Source organism: Enoplosus armatus, chromosome 21 (genome assembly GCF_043641665.1).
Source record: "Enoplosus armatus isolate fEnoArm2 chromosome 21, fEnoArm2.hap1, whole genome shotgun sequence".
Classification (NCBI taxonomy): Eukaryota; Metazoa; Chordata; class Actinopteri; order Centrarchiformes; family Enoplosidae; genus Enoplosus; species Enoplosus armatus.
The window spans coordinates 762,501-775,000 of record NC_092200.1 but is presented as its reverse complement, the minus strand read 5'-3'; the positions used below and the strand labels follow the sequence as shown (position 1 = coordinate 775,000).

General features: G+C 45.5%; 3 protein-coding genes across 3 annotated transcripts in view; 2 read left to right on the top strand and 1 right to left on the bottom strand.

Annotated features, from left to right (window-relative positions):
- The first annotated feature begins 5,106 nt into the window (after nt 1–5,106).
- Nucleotides 5,107–8,577, top strand: LOC139304466 (gamma-crystallin N-B). The gene is made up of 5 exons (XM_070928398.1): nt 5,107–5,127; nt 6,673–6,764; nt 7,143–7,299; nt 7,964–8,109; nt 8,442–8,577. The coding sequence occupies exons 1-5, from the start codon at nt 5,107–5,109 to the stop codon at nt 8,575–8,577; spliced, it is 552 nt and encodes a 183-aa protein (XP_070784499.1).
- A 1,397-nt stretch (nt 8,578–9,974) lies between these two features.
- On the top strand, nt 9,975–11,171 carry LOC139304596 (golgin subfamily A member 6-like protein 2). The gene has a single exon (XM_070928527.1). The coding sequence runs from the start codon at nt 9,975–9,977 to the stop codon at nt 11,169–11,171; it is 1,197 nt and encodes a 398-aa protein (XP_070784628.1).
- Nucleotides 11,172–11,218: 47 nt separating this feature from the next.
- LOC139304105 (NEDD8 ultimate buster 1-like) overlaps nt 11,219–12,500 on the bottom strand; it is a 12,202-nt gene continuing 10,920 nt past the window's right edge. Inside the window, exon 15 of the mRNA XM_070927950.1 lies at nt 11,219–12,158. Coding sequence (XP_070784051.1) covers nt 12,016–12,158 — 143 coding nt within the window. The 3' untranslated portion in view covers nt 11,219–12,015. The remainder of the gene's footprint in view (nt 12,159–12,500) is intronic.

Below are 12,500 nucleotides of genomic sequence, written 5' to 3'. Positions count from 1 at the left end.
AACTCCCCCCAACAACCCCATCACTGCCCACTGCAGTGACTGACAGCTCAGCAGGCAGGAGGGACCAACTCTGAAGTCCAGTTAGCCCCTATGTTAGTCCTGACTAGTCCTGACATGTTCTGTTTATTTCTCATTGCAGGTGAGGTTAAACCAAACTCTGTTCAAAAATCTGCAGATTTAATGATGACATCCTTGTTGGAAAACTAAAACACATGACTCTGGGCTCTTCTGTCCATGAGCCCAAAGAAGCACAGTCAAAGCCTCATGGGAGATGTAGTAGTTAAATAATGCCAACAGAATAAGCACTGAGTCTGAGACAAAAATGTCCTGAGAGTTCATTGCTGATGTTTTCAAACTCAACTGTGAACTGTGGATTTTCAAAACACAACAGTGAGCTAGGAGGAAATGTATGTTTGGGCTCTATAGTGCATTTACACTTTTTAGAACTTCTTGCTCCATGAAATTACACTAGAGGACGGTAGTGAGCAGTTCTGAAAGTTGATTTTATTGAAATTAAAAAAAAAATTTGTGAATAACTGTTAAGCTGAAGTTACTATAAGAATCTTCCACATAGGTGGTATAGTGGCTAATTGCGAGGCAAGATTAGATTAGCAGATTTTCAAATGGGGTTTGGTATGATGTTTTCTGGCTAAAACATTCGTGTCTCTCATTAGTTGAACCAGAGACCAGAACATATTAAGATGACAACAGAAAACACTGCATGGACAAAAAGTCTATTTATTATTATTGAATTATTATTGAAAGAATCTGAAGAAACAGCAGAAACAAGAAATTATTATTATTACTACTAACTGCAGTTTTGATTCTTAGGACATGTTTCAGGTGGAGTGAATATTGTTTATTTGTCATGATTTGGCAGTTTATCACTTAATCAAATTAATGAAACTTATATTTATTGTATCAGTTAATTAAGTGACAATAGATGCAACTGAAGCTGGTCTGTAACTCTGAAGATGATGACACCTCAAATAATCACATTAAAAACCTTTTCTATGTAAAAAAGAAGAACTATTTCTGTTTTTATGATTGTTCTCATTAAAGCTGTGTTCTATTGTTTGGCTAAAATTCTGCTCTGTGTGTCTTTGTTGAATGATGATGATGATGATGATGGGTCTTGTTTAGCATACTATGAACCTCTCAGAAACACACTGAAGACGTCTGGTTTTGAACGTTGTAGTGATGTACTGCTGCCGTGCCTCTTCGTCCCCTCTGGTGACTCAGGCCGAGGATTATTTTCATCATCGGTTAATATGATACGATGTGCGATCTTCCATTTACTTCTTTTGATTGAATTTACTGTCATACATGACGAAGAAAACAGCCACTCATCACATCTGAGAAGCTGCACGAGCTCAAAGAACGACGGAGACGATGACAGGAAGCAGTGACTGTGGTTGTGATGTATCTGTGGGACAGTAGGTGGTGCTGTTGTTGAAAGAATGACGCAGAGCTCCTCCTCCTCCTCCTCCTTCTTAGTCCTGATCATGTGTTTCTATGTCTGTGTGCTGGTGTGACTGAGCTTTATCTCAATGATATTCAGGTTTGTTTCTTTTGATATTATTGTATAATCTGCTAATGTTGTGTGTGGGATCGCAGAAACTTCACACCTCCTTATATTAACAACTCATCTACCTTCTAACAGTCTGACTTCTGTGCAGACGGATGTGTTTCATACATGAAATGAAGTTTCTGAGGAAGATCCAGCTGCTGCAAACCTCCAGCTGAGGTGTGTTTTCTGTGCGGCTGCTGTAAGAATGTCAACCAGCAGCAACAGCCCGCGTTTCATCCACAGATTTCTGATGCATAGTGCCTGGTTTTACGCACAGCTGACAGCAGGTACGTCTCAACAGCCGGGCTGTGGCCCGGTGCCGGTCCACGTCTATGATGCTTGGACTCCTCTGTGGACACAAAGTGGTGATTGGCTGAATAAAACACATTAAACCTGCAGGAACCAAGAAAACAAGCAGAGATTTAAAGAAAGGTGACAGGAGGAGAGCTGGATGCTTCTGTTAGACTGGACGCTGCGTGTGTGTGTGTGTGTGACTTCCTGTCCTCTCAGTTGACTTCCTGTCCTCTCAGATGACTTCCTGTCCTCTCAGTTGACTTCCTGTCCTCTCAGTTGACTTCCTGTCCTCTCAGATGACTTCCTGGTCCTCTGAGACTCTGGTTTTTAACAGCTCTGGACCCTGACAGCAGTAAATCCATCATTAAAGTGAGCAGTGAATATCTCTCTGTTTCTGCAGTAATGATGCGTTCAGGGACTCTGTGTACTGCAGTGAATCTGCAGAGTCAACAGACTCGATGGCCAAAGTCCGCTCAGTGTGTTCACTCCAATACGTTAACATGAGAGCTGAGAGGAAGCTGGCTACACTGCACAGCCGCTCCACTTCTGGTCTGAGCAGGACTGAGGTCCCTGCTGGTCTTCATGCTGGATGTGCTGCATCACTGACTGACAGCTGATGCAGGGAGTCTCTGTAAACACTGGTTTATGACTTCTGCTGTCTGTCTTCTTCTCTCATCAGATGGAAGCTGTGACCTCCGTCAGAGTGATCAGGAAGGTGGTTGTGTTGAGAGGATCAGCTGTGTCCTGATGATCCAGAGGTTGAAGCAGCAGCATCCTGCTCTGAGATCAGCTCCACTGTCAGACACACTGAGACTCCCTCACTCCTTCTGCTCCACACTCAACCACCTCCTCCACCTGGATCCTGGAACCTGGACTTTATTTTCTCCTTTTTATATTTACATTTTCTGTACTGAAGTTCTGTTTGTGACAACAGAACAGTTAATGACATTTAAACTGCGGGTTTCTCTGTATGTGTGTGCGTCACACCTGCACACTGTTGAATGATGAGAGCTGCCGTTCATTTTCACATCATGTATCTTGGAGGTTGATGCAGGGCCGGCTCTGGGCATAGGCGAACCCCCACCTGCCGGAGGGGGCGCCGCTCCAAGCCTTCAGGAAAAAAAAATGAAAACAACAAATAAAATAAAATAAATAATAGTTATAATCTAGAGCCCCGACAGGCGCCCTTTCCTCGTGCTCTGCCTTGAAAATAAAAAATGAACAAATACTGAAAAAACACCCAGCAACACCCGCCCCCCTCCCTGTTGTTTGTCATTATTGGTTTGACCTGGCCTGAAACTGACCTGCACCGTACAAGGTGGGAGAGGGCAGAGGGGGAGGGGGCGACTTATCAGTGCGCATCTCAGGCAGCAGTTTGATATTGACAGACGTGACGAAGTCAATTTTTTGAGACAATTACCATCATGAAAAGGCCGTCAAAGCCCTCAGGGTCAGCTCTCAGAAAAAGAAGAAAAGAGGTCGCAGTATAGAGGTCTGTCGTCTTTTCTAACATTAAGAATGACCATGTTTTATTGATGTTATTTAATTTAATTATTATTTTATTCTTATTTATATTTTATAGAGTGTGCTAGTTGTGTGTTTTATCAACAATTAAACCTTTAAGGTCTGTCATACGGCTGTTGTTATTAATGTTATAATGTTTGCCGTGTATGCGCGCGCTGGGGGGGGGGGGGGGGGGGGCATCTCGCCTAGGGCACCAAAATGGCTACGGCCGGCACTGGGTTGATGTCAGATCTTTCTCATCAGTGTGAGACATATTTCTGTGTGCTTGTTCTCTTCTGTGTGTTTACGTTCTTCTACATACATCGTCTCGATGTCAGAGCCTCCGCGTGAAATTGTACGTGAAAGTTTTTTTTGTTCTGTAATGAGAATCAGAAATGATGAAAAACAATGTTGTTATCATTCCACACGCTTCTCACTTGATGCAGTGCAGAGACTCTTCACAGTCAGTCAGCTGCCTCGTCGTGTCAATAATAAACTCTTTAAAGTATTTCGATGGCTGGCAAGTCAATAAAACTGTTGTCAGGTCCTGTCACACAGTCTAATGGCAGCTTTATATGGAAACAACTCTATAGAGAGTAATTATGACCATTACATGCATATTTACAAGGATACAAAAATATGTATATTATATACACCAAAACACTGTATAAATGAAGTGTTTAAATATTTGTGCAAATATATAAATATATATGTGTAATCTTGAGTCCAGAAGTGCAACTTTAAAGTCCTTATTGAGGTCCTTCTGTATGCACAGGTATGGTCTGAATATTAATAATAATTATGATAATAATATGTGATCCTTTGGGAGGTTTCCAGCAACAGAAAGTTTGGATCTATTCCATAAATCGGCCTCTCTCCTCTGAGTATGCGATGATGACTGATGACCCTCCAAATGTCATTTTAGTTCATTACAACTACGTTCAAACGTGTTGTTCTGTGATAAAAGACGTTTGGTGTAACGTTATCTAAATGTTTTGTTTTGTTTCCCCCAAATTATACTGACAAAACAGAAGACTGATGATGTTTCTTCTTCCTCAGTAGGAGACGAGCTGCTGATGTTTTCCTCAGGAGGTGGTGGAGAAACGGAGCGAACAGAGAGGAGGCCAATATAAAGTTCAACACATCAGCCTCAAGCTGTTGACTTAAAAAATCACTTTTAAGCCCAAAGAAATGCGATAAATGTGTTTCGTTCTTAAGTTTGTGAGTTAACTTTTATCTTTTAGCAGTTTGATGAAGACGGCCGCTGCTCTTCAAAAGTTAGTAAATGAGGTTAAGCCCACTTCTTGTCCTCTTTTAAGATTTATTTATGAAAATCAGATGTTTCTCTCTCAGAATCTCTAGGAACTGTCTGTATAAAGAAACACAGTATGTGAGCTCTGTATGCATCCTTTCACTGTCTCTCTGTCTCTATAGAAGCGTGGCATGTGCAATATCATTGACCCTGCAAAGCTCAGGCCAAGCATATTCTATTGAGTCCACACACACACACACACACACACACACACACACACACACACGCAGCAGAATCAGCAGACACATCAGGATGAAGGGAAAGCGTCGAGGCAGCAGAAACCTTTAAAGCCTCATCTTTTGTCCGGCGGGCCGGGACCTCGCCCCTCGCTCGCCCCCCTGCCGTATATATTGGGGTGTCCAACTTTTTCTCTGTTACACTGTGTGTGTGGTTGTGGGCCAGGTTGGACAACATCCAGTGGGTAAAAATGTCGCAGTACTCTGGAAAGGTGAGTAACGTGGCAGCGGCAGCTGTGCGACTACAGTTTTAAATGTGGAGATTTAGCTGCTCAGTGGATCATCTGGAGATCAACAGGGTCCTGTGGCTTCCTACAAACTACACTCTAAAACTTTTCTTTACTTTCTGTGTATTTGGAAATCAATTCAGAATTTAAACTCAAATTCAGGTCAAAATGTCTTGTGTTACACTGTACTATACTGTACATGTCACCTGCACTTAAATTGCTTGATTTTTGAATGGAGTTTGGTGTGATGTTCTTGCTTTACTGACTGGTGTAGCAGCTAAGCAGCCGTAGTTCTGAAAGACATTTTGACTATTTATTTAGAAAAATTTTAATTTGAGGATGATGTCATCTTATTTTTCAAGTTTAGTTTTGCTGTTTATTTTCAAGAGCTGCCCTGGAACCAGAATTAAGACTTAATGGCTGAGTAAAATTAGGAGTCCCTGATTTTGCTGTAGCTCCCAGTTGAACCACCAAGTGCTCCAAACTCGCTCTTGCTGCTTGTTGTTGAGTAGGTGTGATTTGGCACTTTAACAAAACAGTTCATCTGTCAGGTAACTGGCAACTGGAAAAAGGAAGCAAAGCTAAAAAGCTGACGTCAAGTTTGAACTGGCCTGACCTGGCTTCAGTTGAAAGAGTCACCTAACACCTGCTGCTTGGGTTAAACTCCTCTCTTTGCTGCAGTGATGTAGAAGTGTACTCCAGGGTGTGTCAGTGCACCCTGACATCACTGCTGGGTGTGGTTACAGGTGCAGCTGAGACTCTTTAAGAACTAAGAAGACTTTTTGATCCCGCCCACTGAGGTTTCAACCAATAACAGCAGAGTGGCGTTTATCTCAGGGATGAGATGAATGTAATGATACCGTCATTTAACCAGTTGGCCTAAGAGAGTAGACCCACGTCATCATCTTGATTCTGTACACAAGACTGAATCCTGGACGTGTTTGGGATCCAACAGTCACTGAAGACATGGAAATACATGCACAGTCCAGCAGCAGAGGCTGCAGGATCAGTTACACAGCAGCTCCACAGTGTGTCAGCGTGGCATCTTTGTGTTTAAGTACCTGTTGGATAAAAACCTGGATCACAGACTGGAGGTCACGGGTACATGTAAAGACCAGAGACGAGCGTCACGTTTAGTTTGGATGGGAGGAATTATAGAGAAAACTATTTTCCATGTGGCATCATTGAAATCGGCCATGCAGGTTTCAGTCATTTCAGTTATTTGTAAAGCAGGTGGATTGTGGCCAGGTGCTGTTCAGTCACGACCATCTGCATCTGATCCCAGTTCACTTACATGATAAGTAAAACTAGATAAAGCATTACAAAGTGGCACACAGTGACTGAACCTTTTATTTTAAACTGAATCTAATCTGTTGACAGACTGTCTGAAACTTTCATTTTAATTCCGTAAACCTTAAATCTCCTCCCCGATCAGATTAAAGCTCCCACTACATGTGAGAGTCAGATTTCTACCAGCGGAGGAGGCCGACACGAGCGCACCATCATGTTTTCATTTGTTTCCTCCTGCAGATTACCTTCTACGAGGGGAAATGCTTCACCGGCAGGAAGCTGGAGGTCAGAGGAGACTGTGATAACTTCCAGGACCGCGGCTTCATGAACAGGTGAGAGGAAACACGACATGTTTAATGAGCTCCATTAAAGCGTGACGTTTTCTGACGTTGAGAAAACTTCAGTCCAGAGGAAACTCACTGTGGGCCGTCGTGGATGATTCATGATCATGAGAAACTGGTTCCTTAAAGCTCACAACTTTACAGTCACAATCATTGTCTTGTCTGAACAGTAATATTGTGGATGTTTGGTGTTTCCATCATGATGATCACCAGCAGGACATAATGTGTTCATCCTCTCTTAAACAAAAGTATTGAGACAACAGGTGGACATGGAGGAAGTGTTGAGTCTCCCTAAAGGCCTGGTTCTCTCGGCCTCTGAGCTAAACAAAGACCTGGACACTGTAATTCTTACACTTTGAGTATTTCCAGGGTGAACTCTATCCGTGTGGAGAGCGGAGCCTGGATCTGCTACGACCACCCCGACTTCAAGGGCCAGCAGTACATCCTGGAGCACGGAGAGTACCCCGAATTCCAGAGGTGGAACTCCCACAACGACCACATGGGATCCTGCAAGCCCATCCGCATGGTGAACACCTCTGAGGGGGTTTTATTCTGTCATATTTAAGCTCGATTGCCACCAGCAGGTGGCAGGTTTCACTTCGTGACAAGTTTGTCTTTCTTTCACTCGACATTCACAGACGATGAGTCCTAATGATTATGACAACATTTAAACTTAAGACTTTTGAATGTAATCTATTACCTGTTTCATGACCATAGCAGCCAAAATATGAAAGCATGATGAAAAACAAACAGCCGAGAATGATTTATTATTGTACTTCATTTATAACAATAATTCCTAATGATAATAATCCATTCAATTAACGCGACCTGGACACAGATAAGCATCAGAATATGGACGGGTGAATTAAGTCATTAAAAGTTTTGGTCCACTGTGAGCGGAGGAGCTTCCTGCTGCAGGTCTGATGGTTCTGACTTAAAAGGGACTGAACAGCAGACAGAGACCCTCCTTTAGATTTAGGCTTTTATTTCAAGTAGATTTGGCTCCATTACGCCCCCAAAACAGGCAGCTGAGTTTCTCGTCCTCGGCCGAATCCAGAAGTCAAAAGTTGCCGACGTCTAGATTTCTTGTAATAGACGTAGTATAGTAGACGTAGCTGCTGCTAACTAGTCAGTCACAGTAACCCCAACAGGAGGATGTAAACTTCATCCGTGTTCTGTCCGTCTGTCAGCATGGAGAGCACTACCGCATCGAGCTGTTCGAGGCCTGTAACTTCTCCGGTCAGTGTGTGGAGATCTGCGACGACTGTCCCTTCCTGCAGAGCCGCGGATTCTCCAAGAACTGCATCAACTCCCTCAAGGTCTACGGAGACGGAGCGTGAGTTCAGCACTCACACATAACAATGAATGAATCAAGTAATTCAAACATTTGATGGTTCAAGGTTCTCAAATGTGAGAATTTGCTGCTTTTCTTTCTCATGCATGATAGTAAACTGAATATCTTTGGGGGGGGGGGGGGCGCTGTTGGACAAAACAAGACATGTAAATATGTCAACTTGGATTGTGGGACATTGTGATGGACATTTTTCTATTTTCTGACATTTTACAGACCAAACAAATAAGTGATTAATCAATAAAAATAAGCAGCAGATGAGTGGATAATAGAAAGAGCAGGATTTCACTCGCCTGTGTTCTTCTCTCCATCGGCAGCTGGGTGATGTACGAGGAGCCCAACTTCCGCGGCCGCATGTACATCGTGGAGCGCGGAGACTACTGCAGCCATAACGAGTGGCAGGCCCAGAACCCCAACATCCAGTCCATCCGCAGGGTCGTCAACTACTTCTAAACCCTCACCTCTGACCCCCCGACGCCCTCTCCAGTGACTTCTATCACCACTGTAATCATGTACAATAAATAAATCCAGACTAAAATAAGGAAACTGGTTTTTTATCAAACCCTCTCCGTGTGTGTGTGTTGTTTTGTGCGTCCTCTGATCGCTCAATAGAAAAATATGATCACATATTTTTTCTTTTATTGCTGAGGATTAAAACTGCGTTCCTGAATGTCTGTATATGAAGTAAACTTTGAGGTTCTCCTCTTCAGTTTGACTCTTTGGCTCTGAGGTGGAAACATTAGGGCTGTGGAAAGATACAGGTCTGGATGGTACGTATATTACTTACTTACTATGATGTCACTCTGCTGCCGTTTCATGAGGGGAATGACCCCTCATGTGACGTCACCTCATCAGACTGAACATATTTATGTAACGCCCCGAGTTCAAGATGAGTCATCAACACATAGTTTTGAGGAAAGAGAGGATTTCGTACTAAAAAGGCCGTAACTTCAGTCGAGGCCTCAGACAAACTTCAGATAAACTTTGAATGTATTTTTGCCCAAAACGAGGACGGTGGACTTTGTCCTCCATCTCTTACATTGACAGAGGAGCTCTCTTAATGTCCGGGATGAACAGGAGGAATAACAGCAAGCAAAACCTGTTTCAATGTTCATGTGGGGACCTGACTGTTGTTTATGAGACAGACTTGAAAAATGTGAGCGCGTCCTTTAACTTAACAAATAAGATTACAGCAGAAAATTCAGTTTCCCGCAGCTTTAATAACTTTATGAATGCATCAGCATTTAATGCCGACAGTTCACATTAATAAATGCATGACTTTTGGTAAATCTCGGTGTTAAAGTTTGGTCAGCACTTACATCGCTTCATATCCAGGAGCAGCCATCTGAAGTCTGGGTTAGTTCTTCAGCCGTTTACACACACACATTATTCATTTTCTATTTCTCATCTCACGTTCAGACTCAAAGCAGCGGTGAGTGTGAATCACAGCCTGATTTATCTTCTTCCTCTGGGCCATAGAGCTCCACTGTTGTCCAAAAACAAATCACATTTAGTCCCTTTTTGTAGTCAAAAATAACGAAACTAGGGGGCGCCATCATGAAACCAGAAAATATAAAATTTTGTCAAAGGACGACACAGGAAGTGGTTTACAGAGCCGATGTGTTGCTGAAAAACATGACATTTAATTCCAGTTGGACTTTAAGAACACATCAATGACATGACATCCCATACACACCGTCCTGCGGCCCCAAATACTCACTAGAGCACCACATGTGGATTCATCCGCCGCTGAAAATAGTTCCCAACAAATTTGCTCCCACTAGTTTTAAAACCTTTAAATTAAACTACATATTTGTGAGGTGTTTTTACAGATTTACGTCAAGGAACTAATGGGCTGTGAGCTGAGAGCCACAGACAGGAAGTGTATTGGACACAGGGGCCGGGGGGCCAGGACAGAGGGGCCGGGACAGAGAGGCCGAGGGTCAGGGCAGAGGGGTCAGGACAGAGGGGCCGAGGGTCAGGGCAGAGGGGCCGGGACAGAGGGGCTGGGGGTCAGGACAGAGGGGTCAGGACAGAGGGGCCGGGACAGAGGGGCCGAGGGTCAGGACAGAGGGGTCAGGACAGAGGGGCCGGGACAGAGGGGCCGAGGGTCAGGGCAGAGGGGCCGGGACAGAGGGGCCGAGGGTCAGGACAGAGGGGCCGGGACAGAGGGGTTGGGGGCCGGGACAGAGGGGTCAGGACAGAGGGGCCGGGACAGAGGGGTTGGGGGTCAGGACAGACGGGCTGGGGGCCGGGACAGAGGGGTCAGGACAGAGGGGCCGGGACAGAGGGTCAGGACAGAGGGGTCGGGACAGAGGGGCTGGGGGCCGGGACAGAGGGGTCGGGACAGAGGGGCCGGGACAGAGGGGTCGGGACAGAGGGGCCGGGACAGAGGGGTCGGGACAGAGGGTCGGGGGCCGGGACAGAGGGGTCGGGACAGAGGGGTCGGGACAGAGGGGCCCGGGACAGAGGGGTCAGGACAGAGGGGCCGGGACAGAGGGGCCCGGGACAGAGGGGTCGGGGGCCGAGACAGAGGGGCCCGGGACAGAGGGGTCGGGGGCCGGGACAGAGGGGTCGGGACAGAGGGGTCGGGACAGAGGGTCAGGACAGAGGGGTCGGGACAGAGGGGTCGGGGGCCGAGACAGAGGGGCCCGGGACAGAGGGGCTGGGGGCCGGGACAGAGGGGTCGGGACAGAGAGGTCGGGACAGAGGGGTCGGGGGCCGAGACAGAGGGGCCCGGGACAGAGGGGTCGGGGGCCGAGACAGAGGGGCCCGGGACAGAGGGGCTGGGGGTCAGGACAGAGGGGTCGGGACAGAGGGGCTGGGGGTCAGGACAGAGGGGTCGGGACAGAGGGTCAGGACAGAGGGGTCGGGACAGAGGGGTCGGGACAGAGGGTCAGGACAGAGGGGTCGGGACAGAGGGGTCGGGGGCCGGGACAGAGGGGTCGGGACAGAGGGGCCCGGGACAGAGGGGTCGGGACAGAGGGGCCCGGGACAGAGGGTCGGGGGCCGGGACAGAGGGGTCGGGAACATGGCATCATATCTGACTGTTGGCCACTAAATAAACCTGCTTTGTGTTTTCAGACAAATGAACCCAAATTAAACTTTTCTTTATTGGCTTCATCAACATGGAAGTCAACATTAACATGGAATTTATTTAAATAAAAATTATTAACTTCAAATGAGTTTATGTCACAAACATAAAACACAACTTTGCTTCTAATAAAAAACAATTTCCTGAACCAAAATCACTTCAGAGCAGCAGCTCTTTAAAAAACAACACGTCCCTTTGGTTTATCTAAAAAATCATACAATGTTGTCATCAACAACCACCGATTAAATTCAGAAAACAATATGAATCCATTTGGAGGGAAAACAATAATAACAGCAGACGCTGAGTCAGTGATTATAGTTTAAAATATATCTTCCTGAACATGACAACTGAACATTTGTCACATTAGAACAAAAACTCTTCAACTCTCTTCAATAAAGGAGGTTTAAATGAACCTTTTACTGTCACTAATTTAACATTTTACCTGATGTGGTGCAACAACTTTCAATTTTTCAGTAGAAGACAGTTTGGCACCATCAAAATACCCTTTTAGCTCAGCTGAATTATTGCTGATGAACTACAAATAAAACTCAGGATGAATTTCTCCACCAGTGATCTTTGATAAAGAGGAGATCTCATTGTTTCGGAGGTGAAATCAGACTGTGGTGGTTCATGTGAAGTGTGTCTCATGGTTTGATGTCATGCCACTGTGCAGGTCTTTAACTTTATGACTGAAATCACGGCAGAAAATAACATTTACTGCTTTAAATAGCCAACAGAGGGTAAGTAAAGCACTGTGTGTGTGTGTGTGTGTGTGTGTGTGTGTGTGTGTGCGCGTGTCACACGGTGTGTGTGGGCCCTCGGTTCAGGTAGGTCTTCATGGTGGCGATGAGCTCGCTCTCCTCGTCCAGGGTCAGGTCGAGGTAATCCTCCTCGTGACGAGAGATGTCCTCCAACACCTCGTTCACCAACTCGTTGTCCGCTGAGAACAAAGGAGGGAATTTTGATTGATTATTTGAAAAACTTAAAAACAGCAGGATTCTCAGGCAGGTTCTGCAGCGTCTCTCTGATGTCTGAGTGGATGTCTGGAGGTTCATTCTGATGGACGTCACAGATGATGACCTCCTCTGGAAGTGAATGATTCAACATGAGTGTCCTGATCTGACTCTGAGGAGTGCGATTTTTGCCTCTCATTCACCCCCTGCAGTAACTTTGCCTCCCCTTCAGCTCTCTGGCGCCTCCCTGAGGAGGCTTTAGTCTCCGTCCTGCTGGATGTCTCCATGTCTGTTACAGACGTCGTCCAGATAGTTAATTTCCCCCCGGG

Bases quoted from the DNA above. Each gene is read 5' to 3' on its own strand.
- LOC139304466 (XM_070928398.1), top strand. From the start codon at position 5,107: ATGTCGCAGTACTCTGGAAAG. The intron at 6,765-7,142 runs GTGAGAGGAAAC...GAGTATTTCCAG, and splicing joins GACCGCGGCTTCATGAACAG to GGTGAACTCTATCCGTGTGG. The intron at 7,300-7,963 runs GTGAACACCTCT...TCCGTCTGTCAG, and splicing joins CCTGCAAGCCCATCCGCATG to CATGGAGAGCACTACCGCAT.
- LOC139304596 (XM_070928527.1), top strand. From the start codon at position 9,975: ATGGGCTGTGAGCTGAGAGCCACAGACAGGAAGTGTATTGGACACAGG.